We start from the raw sequence: 16,346 nt of genomic DNA on the forward strand, positions 1-16,346 counted from the left end.
CTGTACGCAAAAAAAATTATGGTATGCAAATGCGCCTACCGTTTTATGGCCGCCATTTTGAATTTGGTGAAAAACACGTTTTTGCAAACTCCTCCCAGACGCTTGGTCCAATTCTTACGAAATCTTCGGCAAAATGATCGGTGGCTCGATGCGATCAAAAGTTATTGAAAGAATGTTGATATCTCATTTTTCAATAAAGTTATGGAGCAATGAAGTTTGTAGGTTTGTGTCCTGAAAGTTCAAAGGCCTATAACTTTTTTTTTTTCTAACCGTCATTTTCACCAAATTTTGAGGACATGTTCACAATGAGTCCTAGAACATCCCCAAATTTTCCCTGAATATTTGAACATTAGGGGGCGCTGTAGTGATTCTGTGTATTTTTGGCCATTTCCTTCAATTTTTGCATTTACAAACGAACGAACTCCTCCGAGAGTTTAAATCCGATCCATTTCAAAATTTGGCAACTGGTTCCTGACACCCTTGGGGTCAAAAGTTATTAAAATCAAGAGTTTTCATAAAACTACCTGGGCGTGAGCTTGCGTGCAGTTTGGACAATTTTGGAAGATTTTTTTCCAAAATGTAAAATGGTATAACTCCAAGGAACATTGATATTTCTGGCTATAAATGTATATTCATGATGCTTGTGTAGGCCTTTAAGTAATGCCATGCAGTGATTTTAGAAAAAGTATAGCGCCACCTATTGGCTTAGGTCAATGCAAAGTTTCTACATTTACATGTCCATTTCCTAGCCCTTTAATCTGATCAACTTCAAATCTGGGAATATAAGACGTAAGACTGTGACGATGGCTCACAGTGAGAATTGGGAGTTTTGGACCAACTTTGTTGCTGTGGCGACGACATATTCGCATGAAAGTTCAAGCACATCTTCTGAGCCTCGTCACACTCCAAAACTCTTGAAAACCTCTGTGAGTATCCTACGTGATGACCTTTACAGACCTGATGTGCAGTTTTGGATCAAAAGTGAAAAATTGCCTCCATTGCGCCCCCTGGAAGATTTTGACGAAGCCCCGCCCGCATCCTGTTTGACCGACAAGTCCGCTGATTTTTTACCAAATGTATTAAAGGGAGACTTAAAAAAGTCTCTGAGGAATTTTCTCTAAAACAAACAGGAAGGCAGTTATAATTTTTTTAGTGTGAATATTACCTCAATTTTTGGCGGAGAGTGAACAATCCTATTTCAGTGACTTTTCGAATTCTCAAATCCATCTGGAAGAATAGCTCAGTGAGTAAGGTGTTGGCCCACCGATGCAATGGTCGTGAGATCGACTCCCGACGAAATCATACTTTTTTTTTTTTTCTTCTTTTTTTAAACGTGTGTCCGGCTGATCTAACGGACAAAATGAATTAGTTTACTCTCCTTGCTGAGGTTATTAAATAACTGTACACGTTAGAGCAGCTGTGTCACACTCGTTTCAGCCACATACGGCTGCTGGGCACAGCTGCCGTATGTGTGGAGCTGGCGTTGCAGCCCGGTACGGTCTGGACGGTGCAGCCGTTCGCCAGCGTGTCGCGAGTTTGACACATCTAACCTAGAAAAATAACACGGACAGTTCAATATATTTACATCTGAATTTAAATACACGTATTCTGCCACATACGGGTGGAGATGCAAACACGTTTTGGGATTTTACTAGATGTTACGGGGAACTGTTACGTTAAAGAACTCAATTACCCAGCAGTCTTTGTTGACGGACATGCGCAGAGTAGAGGGCGGCTCGTAGTGTCGCGTGAGTTAATGCTGTTATCGCGAGAGGTCGCCATTGAAGCCCCGGCGTTGAACAGCTGCAGCTCGTATCAAGTCCGTATTTTATATTTTAAACTGCTAGCTACACACCTATGCTTAAATCCAAACGGACTAAACCAAGTGGAAACGCTTTGGTAGGTGAGTGATGACTTTTTCCTTGTGCGTTCTTCAGTCTTACCCACTTAAATAGCGGGGATACTGTAAACATGCTAACAGCTGCTTAAGGGACGTCCCGTCACAAACATCTCTTTTTTTCCGCGTCTCCGGCTGATCTAACGAACAAAGTGGTTCAGATTACTCTATTTGCTGAGGTTATTGACTTAAATAACTACACTTTAGAGCAGATTTGTCACACTAATTTGAGTTTACTGCCGGCTGTGGCTGCTGTGCACTATTTAGCACAGCCCAGGGCAGCCTATGCTATGCTTGAAGAACATCAACTAGCATACGTATTTTGTTCCTGTAAAGCTAACCACGGTAGCTTCACGGGAATAAAAGACCCCTCTTCACGCTATTAGCGCCACTTTGTTTACGTTTCCGTGTGCCCTAAATAACTTGGCCCGATTGAATCACTTTATTTACACACTACTACTCGCAGCAGCTAACTAACTACTTTGTTGTTTAAAAGCGTCAGCTAAATGACACGTAATGTAATGTGCGTCTTCAATGCTTTTCAATGTTATATATTTATTTCCTTCACAATGAGCATGAATCTAACATTAAATGATATGATTAATATGCCCCTCATTCCAATGAAATAATATACACACGTCAAGCTCATTATGGAGTTGAAACAACAAATTACTAAACTGTAAACAGTTAATATAAGAGAAAAAAATATTGTTATCAAGATAAATGTTTTACAAAATGTGTGATTAACTAGTTAATTGTCTATAATCTGTTGACAGCCCTAATCGTATTCTGATAATACATGTTGGTGCTCAAATACTTTCAGATGCCACGTGCAAAGTCATGCCACCATCAATGGGAATGGCACATGGGACACGTGGCTTTCAACTCCAGCGAGGTGGGAAAGCATTTCTTTATGTATATTTTGTTCTGTCTGCATAATTGTAAAACACAGACACCCAACTAATTCTCTCCTTCCCCGACTCGGACACTCAGGTGGCGGCACGGATCTCTGCATGTCTGACTGACATCTCCCAGTGGATGTCCGCCCATCACCTGAAGATCAACCCCGACAAGACTGAACTACTTCTCTTCCCTGGAAAAAACTCGCCCACTCAGGACCTGACTGTTAACTTTGGCGAACACCGTTAACATCAGGAGAATACGACCCCTTCTCACTCAGATGGCGGCGCAGGTACAGATTCAGGCTCTTGTCATCTCTCGCCTCGACTACTGTAACTCTCTGCTGGCGGGTCTCCCTGCTACCGCCATACGACCACTGCAGCTCATCCAGAATGCAGCAGCTCGACTGGTCTTCAACCTTCTGAAATACTCCCACACCACACCGCTTCTCCCTTCACTTCATTGGTTACCAGTGGCTCCCCGCATCCAGTTCAAAGCATTGGTACTGACGTACCACGCTGTGAATGGATCGGGACCAGTCTACATCCGGGACATGGTTAAACCCTACATCCCAACCCACACACTCCGATCTGCATCTGCCACGCTGCTTGTTCCTCCCTCACTGAGAGAAAAGCACTCGACGAGATCGCGACTCTTTGCTGTCCTGGCTCCCAGATGGTGGAACGAGCTCTCTGATGACATCAGGACTGCAGAGAGCCTCTCCATCTTCCGTCGAAAACTCAAGACACACCTTTTTAGACTCTACCTTGACTAAAACACTAGCAAACCGTAGCACTAACAAATGGTAGCACTTAAATTGTACTTATAATGCCACTTATCTTTAACATGTTTTGAAACTGCTTAGTTAATGAAAAATGTACTTTCTTGTTACTTGTTCTTCTGAGTTTGTATCTCTATGTGGAAATGCACTTATTGTACGTCGCTTTGGATAAAAGCGTCAGCTAAATGACATGTAATGTAAAAGCCTTCTTCCTGTGTTCTTACAACAGCATTCCATTACATATCGATGTAATAATTTGGCCTTCTTTTTTTCTTCCAGCACACGGCACAGGTTGGCGTCACAATCATGGCAAAGTTGACTGGACCACAGCGGAAAATTATCCTTCCAGAGAAGAAGTTATTTACTTCTACAATGAATGGAAAAGTTACAACTTCCAGATGACAGCTCTCCGCTCATCCTTCTGGGCAACTTGAACATCCGACAGAACTTATGTGACCTACTGCGTTTTATTTTCTCCTTTAGCTGTCATTTAAGTATTAAAATTCGCTGTATTTTTGCAAGAGAGGCACCAATCCTATTTGAGTGACGTTTCGATTGTGAAATTGTATTGGACCATATAGGTCATCTGCAGAGCGTTGGCCCCTGGCGCAGTAAACCAGGGTTTGATTCTTGGCATGCACAAGACTCCTCATGTGACTTAAAATGAATCCAGAATGCAATATTTGTTCAGTATGCCAGGGCAGTGATTTATTTAGTCATGTTTGGTCATGTTTTGGTTTTTTTACATGACAATATGGTTTGGTACATGCTGAGTTAATGAATATACATTCTAAAGTGCAATGTCCATATGTGAATAAGAGTTGTATACGTTTATCATAGTCAACATGGTGTGGAAATATCCCTTATGTAGTTGGTCAATGGGAACTATAGTAGGCCGTAATAACAGCTAAGGTAATTACAGGTGGATATTTCTGGGAATTAACCTTAAATGAGACTGCATTTATGATATCTAAGATATACAGGACAAGAAAAATGCACTGGATGTGTATATGTGTTGAATCAATTATACAGACGCAAACTGGAGAACGAGACAAGTGTTGCTGTGATACTTATTGTGGTCATCGTGCCCGAGACCCGTAACAATTACTCCGCAGGTCTTTTGCAGCGGGGCAACAGCCCGGCGTCGGTGGATTCCGTTCGCGAGGCCGCAGATTCAGGTTTGAATGGCAGCCCCGAGAGTGATTTGTTTAGTCTCTTTAGTCTTTTTTGACCCGCGAGCCCGGCCGACCGCCGCCCCACCCCAACGTGCGAGAATAGGCGAAGGCCCGTTCATCGCTGCTTGCAGCTTTAATTTGGTTTGTTACTCAAAATCGATTGATTCATGTGGGAATGTGACTGCATGCATAAAGCTTTGTTTTAGAGTGTCAGCGTGCGTTTCTGTTTGTAGTCACGACTCGATGAACAACATTTGATTCATGTCTTTTCAGAATTTGATGAGATGTGTGTGTGTGTGAGCAAAAGTGTGTGTTTTCTGTTTGTTCTCTTAACAGATTAAATGTTGCCCATGAAAGCAAGAGTGTGTGTGTGTGTGTGTGTGTCAGCAACAGACACGGCTAAATGGAGAGATGAAGGCGGTGTGTAGGTGAGTGTGTGTTGGAAGTGTAAATATGAGTCGAGGAGCCGAGAGGCCGCGGGGGAAATGTCCCAAACTTCTCGTTGGGAAAACTCATACCGAGCAGCCATGTAATATTTTCTGTTTGTTCTTTACATTTTTTTTGTCCACTTTAGAAAATAAAATGAATATTCCTCCGGGATTATTACTTTTATTGCTGTCTTTTCCCCTCAGTATCTTGTTTTTCAACAATATTATGGATCATAAAAAAGACCCCTTCAAACGGTAGAAATCTGATCCAGTGACGAGTAAAAGGCTCCTCCTTTTTTCTCCCTCTTTCTGTCCTTTTCCTTTTTCCCAGCTCACTTTTTTTTGCCTCCAATCTCCTTCTCCGTTCCCCGTGTTTTTCTACGTATCGTTTCTGCACTTTCTCTCTGGTGCTTTCCCCTTCCTTTCTTTTCTCCTTTGCACATCTACTCTTGTCCCTTTCAGCCCCAGGCCACATATCACTGTCACACACACTCTCACACATACATTGACAGAGGAATGTGGAAAGGGGAGAAGAAGGGTTGGGGTTAGTCATTCTTAAGATAAAGGAAAGTACAGATGTGTAACTTAAGGTAAACCACCTCTTGGCCATGTCCCGTTGTGTGATGGAACAGTGGTTGTGTGGCTTGCTTGTCTTTTCTGCCACACATTATAGTCAACAGTTACAGGTCAGTCATGAACCCGGATGAAGTCCATGCTGACCCAACATGCTATAAAAGTGAGCAGATGGTTAGCGAGTGAGCTAATGTGCGCTCAACACTAAATTTGTGCAGAACTGGCAAATTTATTCTTACTAAAAGAAGCTTCTGATGTAATTACAATGAATTACATGGAATTACATTCTGCACAAACTTTATTATGGATCCAATCAGATGACTTCTTTCATTTCATTTCATAATTGTTTTAATAAAAAAAGTCTAGTTGGTGTGGAGTTCTGAACTTCTGATCAAGGACCACTACTGTTACCCTCGACCCTTCTGAGACAAGAAGTCATAAAACCTGGCTCGGGTTTAAAAATGATTAAGGATTAAAGAATTTAATAACTAACATAAGTAGTAAGCAATAAAGTTACAGAGTGAAATAAAGTATGAATAGTACAATATTATTTTGTAAAATAGAGAAGTCCCCTGTTCCAAGTCTCATATGACCATCAATATTGGTCCACAGGAGGCTCCTGTCTGCTCCTTCTCCAGCTCGGCACTTTCAATCTCCCGGGGGAAAACAATTTTGTGTTTGTAAGACCCTAAATGTCATCACATGTCCAACATATACATACATACATACATACACAAAAACCCTAGTTTGATGGATGTTTCTCTACTGTTGACTATTTCATTCCAGTTCTTGTCAGCAGAACCTGAATCTGGGGAAACCCCGTCCTTTTCCTCTTTGCTGGTATCTGTGAGGAGATCCTTCGTCAATATATTGTCTTTAATTGATTGATTGAAAGACAAATTAAATCATAATTGTCATAAACTGTCCATATTCAACAAAAAAAAACTACTGTCTGATAAGGGTTTGGTTCGTAAAGATTCTTCTGGCTTCATTCACCATTTGCACAGTAGATGGATTGTCCATGTGCTTCAGTTGACTACCTAATTGTCTCTAATCTCCCCCTTGCCAGAACTGCTAAATAGCAGTTTTGTGTGTGAAATATCAATTAGTAGCAATACGTTGGAACAAAAACGTTTTCCGCAAACAGCCCTTCTCCCATCTTTTCTTTTTTCAAATGGAAATACTGAGCACATTTAATAGATTTTAATCTAAAGAAACCGTCCGTATACCGTCCTCAGCGTGTGGTTTCCATTTCATTTGTTGTTATGAATAGATTCAGGTTATGCAGCGTTGCCATTGTTCAAACAAGCACACGACCCAACTCCCAATCCCTGACATGTTTCTTCAGTTATTTGCAGTTAAGAAAAAGTTAAGTCTGACATTCTGTGAAAGTGATTTAAAGGTAACATACATACGTTTTTGACGATATATTTTAAGCTTGCCACAAAAATAGGACTAGACTGAAGAGCATACTGTGTTAGATCATATGTTAATACACTGCAGGATTTCATCTCTATTGACTAAACTATGAGAATTTGATAGAGATTAGGTGATTCTTATCATCTTGAATATGCACCCTCCCAAAAGCACAACCAGCTAGGTCTGTGTACCTTTTGATAGTCCTTTTTACCGTAAAAAAAGACATACAACAAAAACACTGTTTTCTCGTTTTTCGTTTAAAATTCAAAAAAATGAGACAGACTAATAACTTTGATCTATGTACCTTTTGATAGTCCCTTTAAACGTAATAAACATACAACGAAAACACTGTTTTCTCGTTTTTAATCAAAAGCGGTAAAAAGGTAGAGGGCAGACGTTTTCTCATTTTTCGTTTGAAACCAATAAACGAGACAGACTGACAACTTTGTACTGTTAATCCCTTTTGTGGCTTTGCCTATAAAACGAAAATACGAAGCGTATCTGCTAAACCAGAAGCAGGTAGGTTTCCACAGTATATGCTGGGGCCTGCTTCTGCGTCTTGTGACGGACTCGTTTCAATTCATGGTTCAAAAAGGCTTGTGTGTGTTGCAGAGCAAGTCACCGCCAGAACACCAGGTGGAGTAACGGTTTTTGTCGAAGACGACCTAGAGAGCGAGGTCTTTGTGTGTGCAAGTTGTTGGTTTGTTTATTTAAGGCACGCAAGGGGCGCGCAAGGGGCCCATAGTCTGGCCTTAACAGAAGAGTGGCAAGAAAAAATCTGCTATTGAAAGAACCATAAGAAATCCCGAAACTGAACCAAAACTGAACTTTTTGGCCTCAGTTCCAAACGCTGTGTGGTGGTCACTTAACACTAAGCACAACATGCCCACAGGAAAACACGGGGGTCACGGCATAATTTCACATTCCATATTTGACCTATTTACAAGTAGATGAAAGAGATAAATAAAACAAGTGCTGACAATGTCTTCTTGTAACACCAATCGGTTCATCTTGAAAAATGGTGGCAATTTATTGAGAGCACTCTCCAGCATTACACTAAAATCTGGGTAAAACACATTCCATCTCTGCAGTTTCCTGGTCCTGAGGCGCTTTGTTGGTACCAAAAGTGTGACACACGTTAGTGAGTCCACCTCTTGTTGGTACCACTCTAGAGCTAGTGTGAGACAACAGAGTGCAGTACCATGTTTTCAACGCGCATTCACCACGTAACATTAAGAGGGGCGCTGTTTTACACATCATTAAACGCTCGATAATAAATGAAGAGAGACGAGGAAGAGACGACAACACGATATCGTAAACTGTTAAAAAAAAGTGTTTTATAAATTATTTATTAATGATGATTAAATGAGTTTTATTCTGAAAAAAGTGAGGAAGCCTGGCTTCCCTTTGTCTCTGCCAGAAAACGCCATTGATAAATTATCAGTATTTTTTGTTTAATTTGCATTAAGTAGGAACTATGTTTTCTTAATTCGTTGCGCGGGGATATTTATTGGTGTTACAAAGACCAAGACACACGTGAGGCGTCAAGTAGCGTTATAACTCTGAAACAATTTAACACAACGTGCTCATCAAGTTTTACGCATTCTCATTTGCCTCTCGGTCCTGTGCAGCCAGTGAGGTACGTTACGTTTAAGGTTTTGTCATTTGTTTTCCACACGTTCGCAGTGTTTGCCGCAGGTTTACAACTTCTGCTGCGAGCTCCACGCGGAACGTATTCGCAACATATTCGTGCCCGCGTGGAACTGTCGTGCGTGGAAAAATACTCACCAAACCATTTTAATTGCACACTTTTTCAAGGGGGGGGGGGAGAGGAAATGGAGACATATAATATACGCTTTCAGCTATTTGTAATATTTCTGTGTAATGCCCTTCTTTGAGCGCTTACTTCTGTGCATTAATAGGTTCATTCTTTACCGCCTGTCGCCGAGGTTCCTCGTGAAAAATGTCAACACAACCCTTGGAAGACTGGAACTCTGACATCTGTGACTGCTTTGAGGACGCAAGTACTTGTAAGAGACCGTTTGTGTTGTGTTTGTATTGAAAGCCCCGCTTCTCATATGTACTGTAGAACCTTCTTTAGAAACTCCCCTCACCGTTTCCACCGCTCAATTGTTGTATCTTCTGTGTGTTTCAGGCTGCTATGGCTTCTGGTGCTGCCCATGCCTTGCCTCCACGGTTACGGTACGATCGGGAGAGAATCGTTGTCTCCCAATATGTGACGCGTGTTGCGTGGTCGCGTTCTTAGTCGCTAAGGTACCTCTGATTGTGCCTCCTTCAGCCCTGTCTCTAAGGGTTGCCATGCGACACAAATATGGCATTAAGGTATGATGATTTTTACCGACAAGTTGGATAAAGCAAAGTTGCTTTAAAGCTTCAGCTTTACATACGTTTTTCTTGGTTTTCTGCAGGGATCCATCTGTAGGGACCTTGGCGTTTCCTGTTGTTGCTCATGGTGCTCATGGTGTCAGATGCATCGGGAGTTGAAGCATCGCAATAAAGCACCCAATGTCGTCACTGTGGAGCAACCGAGCGTTTTGCAGTTGCAGCCCGCTCCAGGAATGATGGCTGCTTACCCCCCCAAAGCTGCCTTTGTGGACTATCCAGGAAGCTCAATCTGAGCTTTGTGGCCTCTCATTAGTCTGGTATGTTTTGTGAATGACATACTCAGCTCAGTTCAAGCTCCTCTTTGTTTGTATTTACTGGTGAAGATGAAGGATGATTGTTAATTCATATTTTTGCCTTTAAATAACTTTGATCTATGTACCTTTTGATAGTCCCTTTAAACGTAATAAACATACAACGAAAACACTGTTTTCTCGTTTTTAATCAAAAGCGGTAAAAAGGTAGAGGGCAGACGTTTTCTCATTTTTCGTTTAAAACCAATAAACGAGACAGACTGACAACTTTGTACTGTTAATCCCTTTTGTGGCTTTGCCTATAAAACGAAAATACGAAGCGTATCTGCTAAACCAGAAGCAGGTAGGTTTCCACAGTATATGCTGGGGCCTGCTTCTGCGTCTTGTGACGGACTCGTTTCAATTCATGGTTCAAAAAGGCTTGTGTGTGTTGCAGAGCAAGTCACCGCCAGAACACCAGGTGGAGTAACGGTTTTTGTCGAAGACGACCTAGAGAGCGAGGTCTTTGTGTGTGCAAGTTGTTGGTTTGTTTATTTAAGGCACGCAAGGGGCGCGCAAGGGGCCCATAGTCTGGCCTTAACAGAAGAGTGGCAAGAAAAAATCTGCTATTGAAAGAACCATAAGAAATCCCGAAACTGAACCAAAACTGAACTTTTTGGCCTCAGTTCCAAACGCTGTGTGGTGGTCACTTAACACTAAGCACAACATGCCCACAGGAAAACACGGGGGTCACGGCATAATTTCACATTCCATATTTGACCTATTTACAAGTAGATGAAAGAGATAAATAAAACAAGTGCTGACAATGTCTTCTTGTAACACCAATCGGTTCATCTTGAAAAATGGTGGCAATTTATTGAGAGCACTCTCCAGCATTACACTAAAATCTGGGTAAAACACATTCCATCTCTGCAGTTTCCTGGTCCTGAGGCGCTTTGTTGGTACCAAAAGTGTGACACACGTTAGTGAGTCCACCTCTTGTTGGTACCACTCTAGAGCTAGTGTGAGACAACAGAGTGCAGTACCATGTTTTCAACGCGCATTCACCACGTAACATTAAGAGGGGCGCTGTTTTACACATCATTAAACGCTCGATAATAAATGAAGAGAGACGAGGAAGAGACGACAACACGATATCGTAAACTGTTAAAAAAAAGTGTTTTATAAATTATTTATTAATGATGATTAAATGAGTTTTATTCTGAAAAAAGTGAGGAAGCCTGGCTTCCCTTTGTCTCTGCCAGAAAACGCCATTGATAAATTATCAGTATTTTTTGTTTAATTTGCATTAAGTAGGAACTATGTTTTCTTAATTCGTTGCGCGGGGATATTTATTGGTGTTACAAAGACCAAGACACACGTGAGGCGTCAAGTAGCGTTATAACTCTGAAACAATTTAACACAACGTGCTCATCAAGTTTTACGCATTCTCATTTGCCTCTCGGTCCTGTGCAGCCAGTGAGGTACGTTACGTTTAAGGTTTTGTCATTTGTTTTCCACACGTTCGCAGTGTTTGCCGCAGGTTTACAACTTCTGCTGCGAGCTCCACGCGGAACGTATTCGCAACATATTCGTGCCCGCGTGGAACTGTCGTGCGTGGAAAAATACTCACCAAACCATTTTAATTGCACACTTTTTCAAGGGGGGGGGGGAGAGGAAATGGAGACATATAATATACGCTTTCAGCTATTTGTAATATTTCTGTGTAATGCCCTTCTTTGAGCGCTTACTTCTGTGCATTAATAGGTTCATTCTTTACCGCCTGTCGCCGAGGTTCCTCGTGAAAAATGTCAACACAACCCTTGGAAGACTGGAACTCTGACATCTGTGACTGCTTTGAGGACGCAAGTACTTGTAAGAGACCGTTTGTGTTGTGTTTGTATTGAAAGCCCCGCTTCTCATATGTACTGTAGAACCTTCTTTAGAAACTCCCCTCACCGTTTCCACCGCTCAATTGTTGTATCTTCTGTGTGTTTCAGGCTGCTATGGCTTCTGGTGCTGCCCATGCCTTGCCTCCACGGTTACGGTACGATCGGGAGAGAATCGTTGTCTCCCAATATGTGACGCGTGTTGCGTGGTCGCGTTCTTAGTCGCTAAGGTACCTCTGATTGTGCCTCCTTCAGCCCTGTCTCTAAGGGTTGCCATGCGACACAAATATGGCATTAAGGTATGATGATTTTTACCGACAAGTTGGATAAAGCAAAGTTGCTTTAAAGCTTCAGCTTTACATACGTTTTTCTTGGTTTTCTGCAGGGATCCATCTGTAGGGACCTTGGCGTTTCCTGTTGTTGCTCATGGTGCTCATGGTGTCAGATGCATCGGGAGTTGAAGCATCGCAATAAAGCACCCAATGTCGTCACTGTGGAGCAACCGAGCGTTTTGCAGTTGCAGCCCGCTCCAGGAATGATGGCTGCTTACCCCCCCAAAGCTGCCTTTGTGGACTATCCAGGAAGCTCAATCTGAGCTTTGTGGCCTCTCATTAGTCTGGTATGTTTTGTGAATGACATACTCAGCTCAGTTCAAGCTCCTCTTTGTTTGTATTTACTGGTGAAGATGAAGGATGATTGTTAATTCATATTTTTGATATGCGAGTCAAGTTATTTCAATTTTTCACCAAAGACCTTCCTGGATTCATTCCTAAACATTTCCCTCCGTTTTTGTGAGGTTTGTTTCAAGCCGGTTCACGAGAGCTTTGTGACCACTTTGATGCTACGGTCACCTGCAAGCGTTCTCTACTTTCATTTCTGCTGCCATTGTTGCATGGCCAATGCAAAGGATTTTGAAAGAGCTGTTAAATAAAGCTATAGTTCTGCTTGATGAATCCAACTTCTTCAGGTCTCTTCATTTTTTTCACAGTCTGTATGATAAAGCATCGTTTGTAATTACCAAGGAAATACTTACCAAGGTGCACAAAAACACTCATGACTTTCTGACACATGTTCCCTTGAAGTTGTTGACAGGAATTCCCTCACTCTGAAAACACATTGAGCAAAGCATGTTACTTTAATGAAAATAGTTAATTAAGAAGTTTGCTGTTGGTTGATTTCTCAACAATTTCTTCTTTTCTGTGTAAAATAAGGCCACCACATGTTATTTCTGAAGCTTAAAAAAGCATATGCTAGAGTTTTTTTAATCCTTGGAATCCATTTTGGGCGATATTTGCCTCCATTAAAAGAATAATTGCTGTAGAAAACGTGCCATGCCAGAAACACAAAGCAATGCTTTCACATGAAGACAAACACCTTCAACGATCCGAACATGTTTGCACAAAACAAAGCTTGTCTAATCTTTTGAACAGGTTTCATTCTCTGAGGGCATCAGCATGTCGTATTAAACCATTCTTTGAATTAAATAATGTCTTGACTTGGCGAAAAAAAAGGTGGAGCAGAAAAAAAGTCTTTTACCAACATCTGCTCATCTTCAGTCCCCTTTGACATGCAGAGACATAGTCAGTGTTCCTCATTACAACATCTACCATAAACGGGAAAGCTGAACCGTAAACAACATAATAAATAGCACAGGCATTTTTCTTTGTAAGAGATAATTGTAAGAATTCTTGAGGATGGGTTAATTGTCAGACATCTTATTACGGATGTATGCAGGATTCTTTGTACTTCACTAATGAACATCTAAAGATTTAAGGACCTGAACTGAAATAATTCAAATAATTTGTCATTTATTCACAACAAACACTCATTTCATTTGTCAAAACAGTCAGCAAGACAAACAAAATGTGCTCCAGCTGGCCAACATGACATGCACCCACTGTTGTAAATATTTGCCTTCATTATGATTTTTAGGTGCAAATTAGTACTACATTATTACATGCCACATATTTCGTTTGATATCTGGTTTACCCTTTGTGAGCCTGTGTGTTTGTATGTTTTATTAAATAATATTAACCTATATTTACACAGGGAAGGGTTGCCTAGCTCCAATGCTCCTACAAATTAACAATGTTTCTTGCATAACTGATATTAGTAAAGATACACACATGATGTGTGATCAATGGTGTTCATGCTACGTTTGCAATGAAATGGTAAAACAAAATGAAATGATATTTGGACAAATGAACACATGTTAAAAGCAATATAGTGTAGCATCTATTGGGAGCCACTGACAAATAAGAAGAGATTGGATGGAGATAAATGGCTTCATGTTTCTTGTGTTGCTGACTTGGTCTGAAGTAACTTTTTAGTGAAGTATAATATGAGTATTAGAGAATTTCTTATCATATAGTTCCATCAAGGAGTCTCTGTAATCAGAATGCAGTTCAGTAATGAAACATTCACATGAGTAAATAGGCTGCTTGACCCGGCAGCGCATTCAATCCCAAAAAGTTGAGGAAGAAGCTTCCTATATGACTTACAGGCACACGAACGTTCTTTCAGTGCACCACTTACTGCACTTCTACATCTAAATGTGCAGAAATGTCAATAATGTCTTTAACCTATGGAGATGAGTCCAGGTTGCGAAGCTGGTTTTATGGTGTGACTTTCACTTTCACATTTCCAAAAAGCTCTCTTGCACATGGTGCTCGTGTTATTTTTTTTTGAAGGAAAAACCTGATAATTGAGCATTTATGTTGTACAAATAATAGTATATATGACATTTCAGACTGCAGTATTTGTTGTATTTTGAAATGTCTGTGGTATACACCGTATGTACATGTTGTCCTATATTTACGTTTAGGGTATCGGTGACAGACACACATTGACATATTCATGCATACAAGTGCTGTATGTAGTGAAAATGTACAAAATACGTTTTTTTTCACCTGTACGGATGCTTCAGTGCAGAGAATGCCTAAAATCCTGAGAGTGTACACACATACACTGACAGTAATGTATACAGACATGTGCTCACATGTACACACACAGTAAACTTAGTCTCTCGGGACCAGTCGTCTATGATTACGTTGTGTCTGTGTCAACACAAATACACTCTCTCCCTGTGAGGTCTGTGTGTGTGTGTGTGTTCACTGAGGTGTTTCTCCAGCATGTGGGGAGGCTTCCACTCAAAGCTACAGGTTGCGGGATCAATAAGCGTAACTCTCTCACACACACACACACACACACACACACACACACACACACACACACACACACACACACACACACACACACACACACACACACCTCCAGTGTGTGAAACCCATAGTCTTCACGCCTCTTCTACCCCTGTTTATTTGTCTAGAGGTCTGGGAGGCTGTAGAGTGTCTGTCCCCCCACTCCCCGACTGCATTATTCTTCCTCCCACCTCCTCGCCCTCACTCACTCATTTCCCTCTCATGTGTTGGTTTTGTGTTTCAGCAAACATCTGTCTTCATCCATTGTTTGTTTATATTTGTCTTTGGATTTTTTCCGTTTGCATGACCACGCGTGTGGTGCCTTCATCTCCTTTCAATACGCGCCGTTCCGTCAGTGGCTGTTTAATTTCCCATGGGACAGGGGGAGTCAACAAAAGCACGGTCCCATTGATTACCCGCTGTTGATATTTGCAACAAGAGCGGTGTTTGCCTTCGCCGGTCGGAATCGTTGGCTGATGCCTATCACGTGCAAAAAAAGAAACAAGCGTGCAGGTGCTCTGGAACGCGCAGGCCTGGCTCCCACCGTAAATCACGTGGAATTAACTTTGCAAACAAGTTCAATCCGGTTCATGTCATTTAGGATGTTGAATGTGATCTCGTTGGGTATTCATCCGTCGGAAATAACTCAAGTCTCCCTGTTTGAGGTTATTTGGGTTAATACAACAGAACGTCATGTTTTCAGCTCTGTGGACCGAACTCGTCACAGAAAAATTTGGAATTCGGTCAAGTCAATACAAGTCATGTTCATTTATGAGGAGGTTTGAACAAACACAAGGACAGACGGAACAAAAGCAGAGAGTGCAAGAAGGGCCGAGTGCAATTCCCACGGGAAGCTAGTTTGTCCCCTTGAAGCTGGTGAACACATTATATGCTGTCATTGGGCCTGAATTTCAAAATAACCTTTCAGAGTATTGTGATTCAAGTGACAACCGAGGGGGAGGGGGGGTTGGAATAGGGCAAAAAAGTGCCAGAATGTGAAATTACAACTTATTTTGAGATGTTTTGCTTTTGATTATTTCCGATTAACGATGGCTGCAGCCTGAATCTTCATGAAGCCCAATTTACTACGTGAATAAGTTGTATATTACTACGACAGGGTGATATCTGATACCTATACTGCTCTCAGTACTCCATTCAGCACTTTGAGGTCGCCGTTCCCAGGAGTCGGAGCCCTCTTCCATCTTTTTTAATACAGTGATTACATTTTTTGTTTCTTCAAACCAAGAGCTCAAATAAGGTGTGCTCTGCATAGAAAGGTTTACTGTCAGGTGAGAGCGGCAGTAAATTTAGTTTATCTGCCAAAACAAGTTCTCAAGCTTTGCTTTGACTGATTTATGGAAGGACCTATTGTTCATCTTGGTTAAGAGTGTATGAGTCAATACCAAATTACAATCTACAATTCAGTTTCCTGACAACAGAACGACAGG

The 16,346-nt window shown here is 41.4% G+C and overlaps 2 protein-coding genes and 1 long non-coding RNA gene across 3 annotated transcripts; all 3 read left to right on the top strand.

The window, feature by feature from the left end:
* The first annotated feature begins 1,768 nt into the window (after positions 1-1,768).
* On the top strand, positions 1,769-5,354 carry LOC134107095 (uncharacterized). The gene is made up of 4 exons (XR_009942604.1): positions 1,769-1,903; positions 2,721-2,792; positions 2,891-3,089; positions 3,858-5,354. It is a non-coding gene; the product is annotated as an uncharacterized LOC134107095 (long non-coding RNA).
* A 3,304-nt stretch (positions 5,355-8,658) lies between these two features.
* On the top strand, positions 8,659-9,986 carry LOC134107097 (cornifelin homolog B-like). Its single transcript, XM_062558432.1, has 4 exons — positions 8,659-8,812; positions 9,096-9,203; positions 9,329-9,516; positions 9,603-9,986. The coding sequence occupies exons 2-4, from the start codon at positions 9,137-9,139 to the stop codon at positions 9,810-9,812; spliced, it is 465 nt and encodes a 154-aa protein (XP_062414416.1). The 5' UTR covers positions 8,659-8,812; positions 9,096-9,136; the 3' UTR covers positions 9,813-9,986.
* Positions 9,987-11,139: 1,153 nt separating this feature from the next.
* LOC119210821 (cornifelin homolog B-like) lies at positions 11,140-12,663 on the top strand. The gene is made up of 4 exons (XM_037461209.2): positions 11,140-11,293; positions 11,577-11,684; positions 11,810-11,997; positions 12,084-12,663. Exons 2-4 carry the CDS (start codon positions 11,618-11,620, stop codon positions 12,291-12,293), a joined length of 465 nt encoding a protein of 154 aa, XP_037317106.1. The 5' UTR covers positions 11,140-11,293; positions 11,577-11,617; the 3' UTR covers positions 12,294-12,663.
* Positions 12,664-16,346: the final 3,683 nt, after the last annotated feature.

This window comes from Pungitius pungitius, chromosome 2 (genome assembly GCF_949316345.1).
Source record: "Pungitius pungitius chromosome 2, fPunPun2.1, whole genome shotgun sequence".
NCBI lineage: Eukaryota > Metazoa > Chordata > Actinopteri > Perciformes > Gasterosteidae > Pungitius > Pungitius pungitius.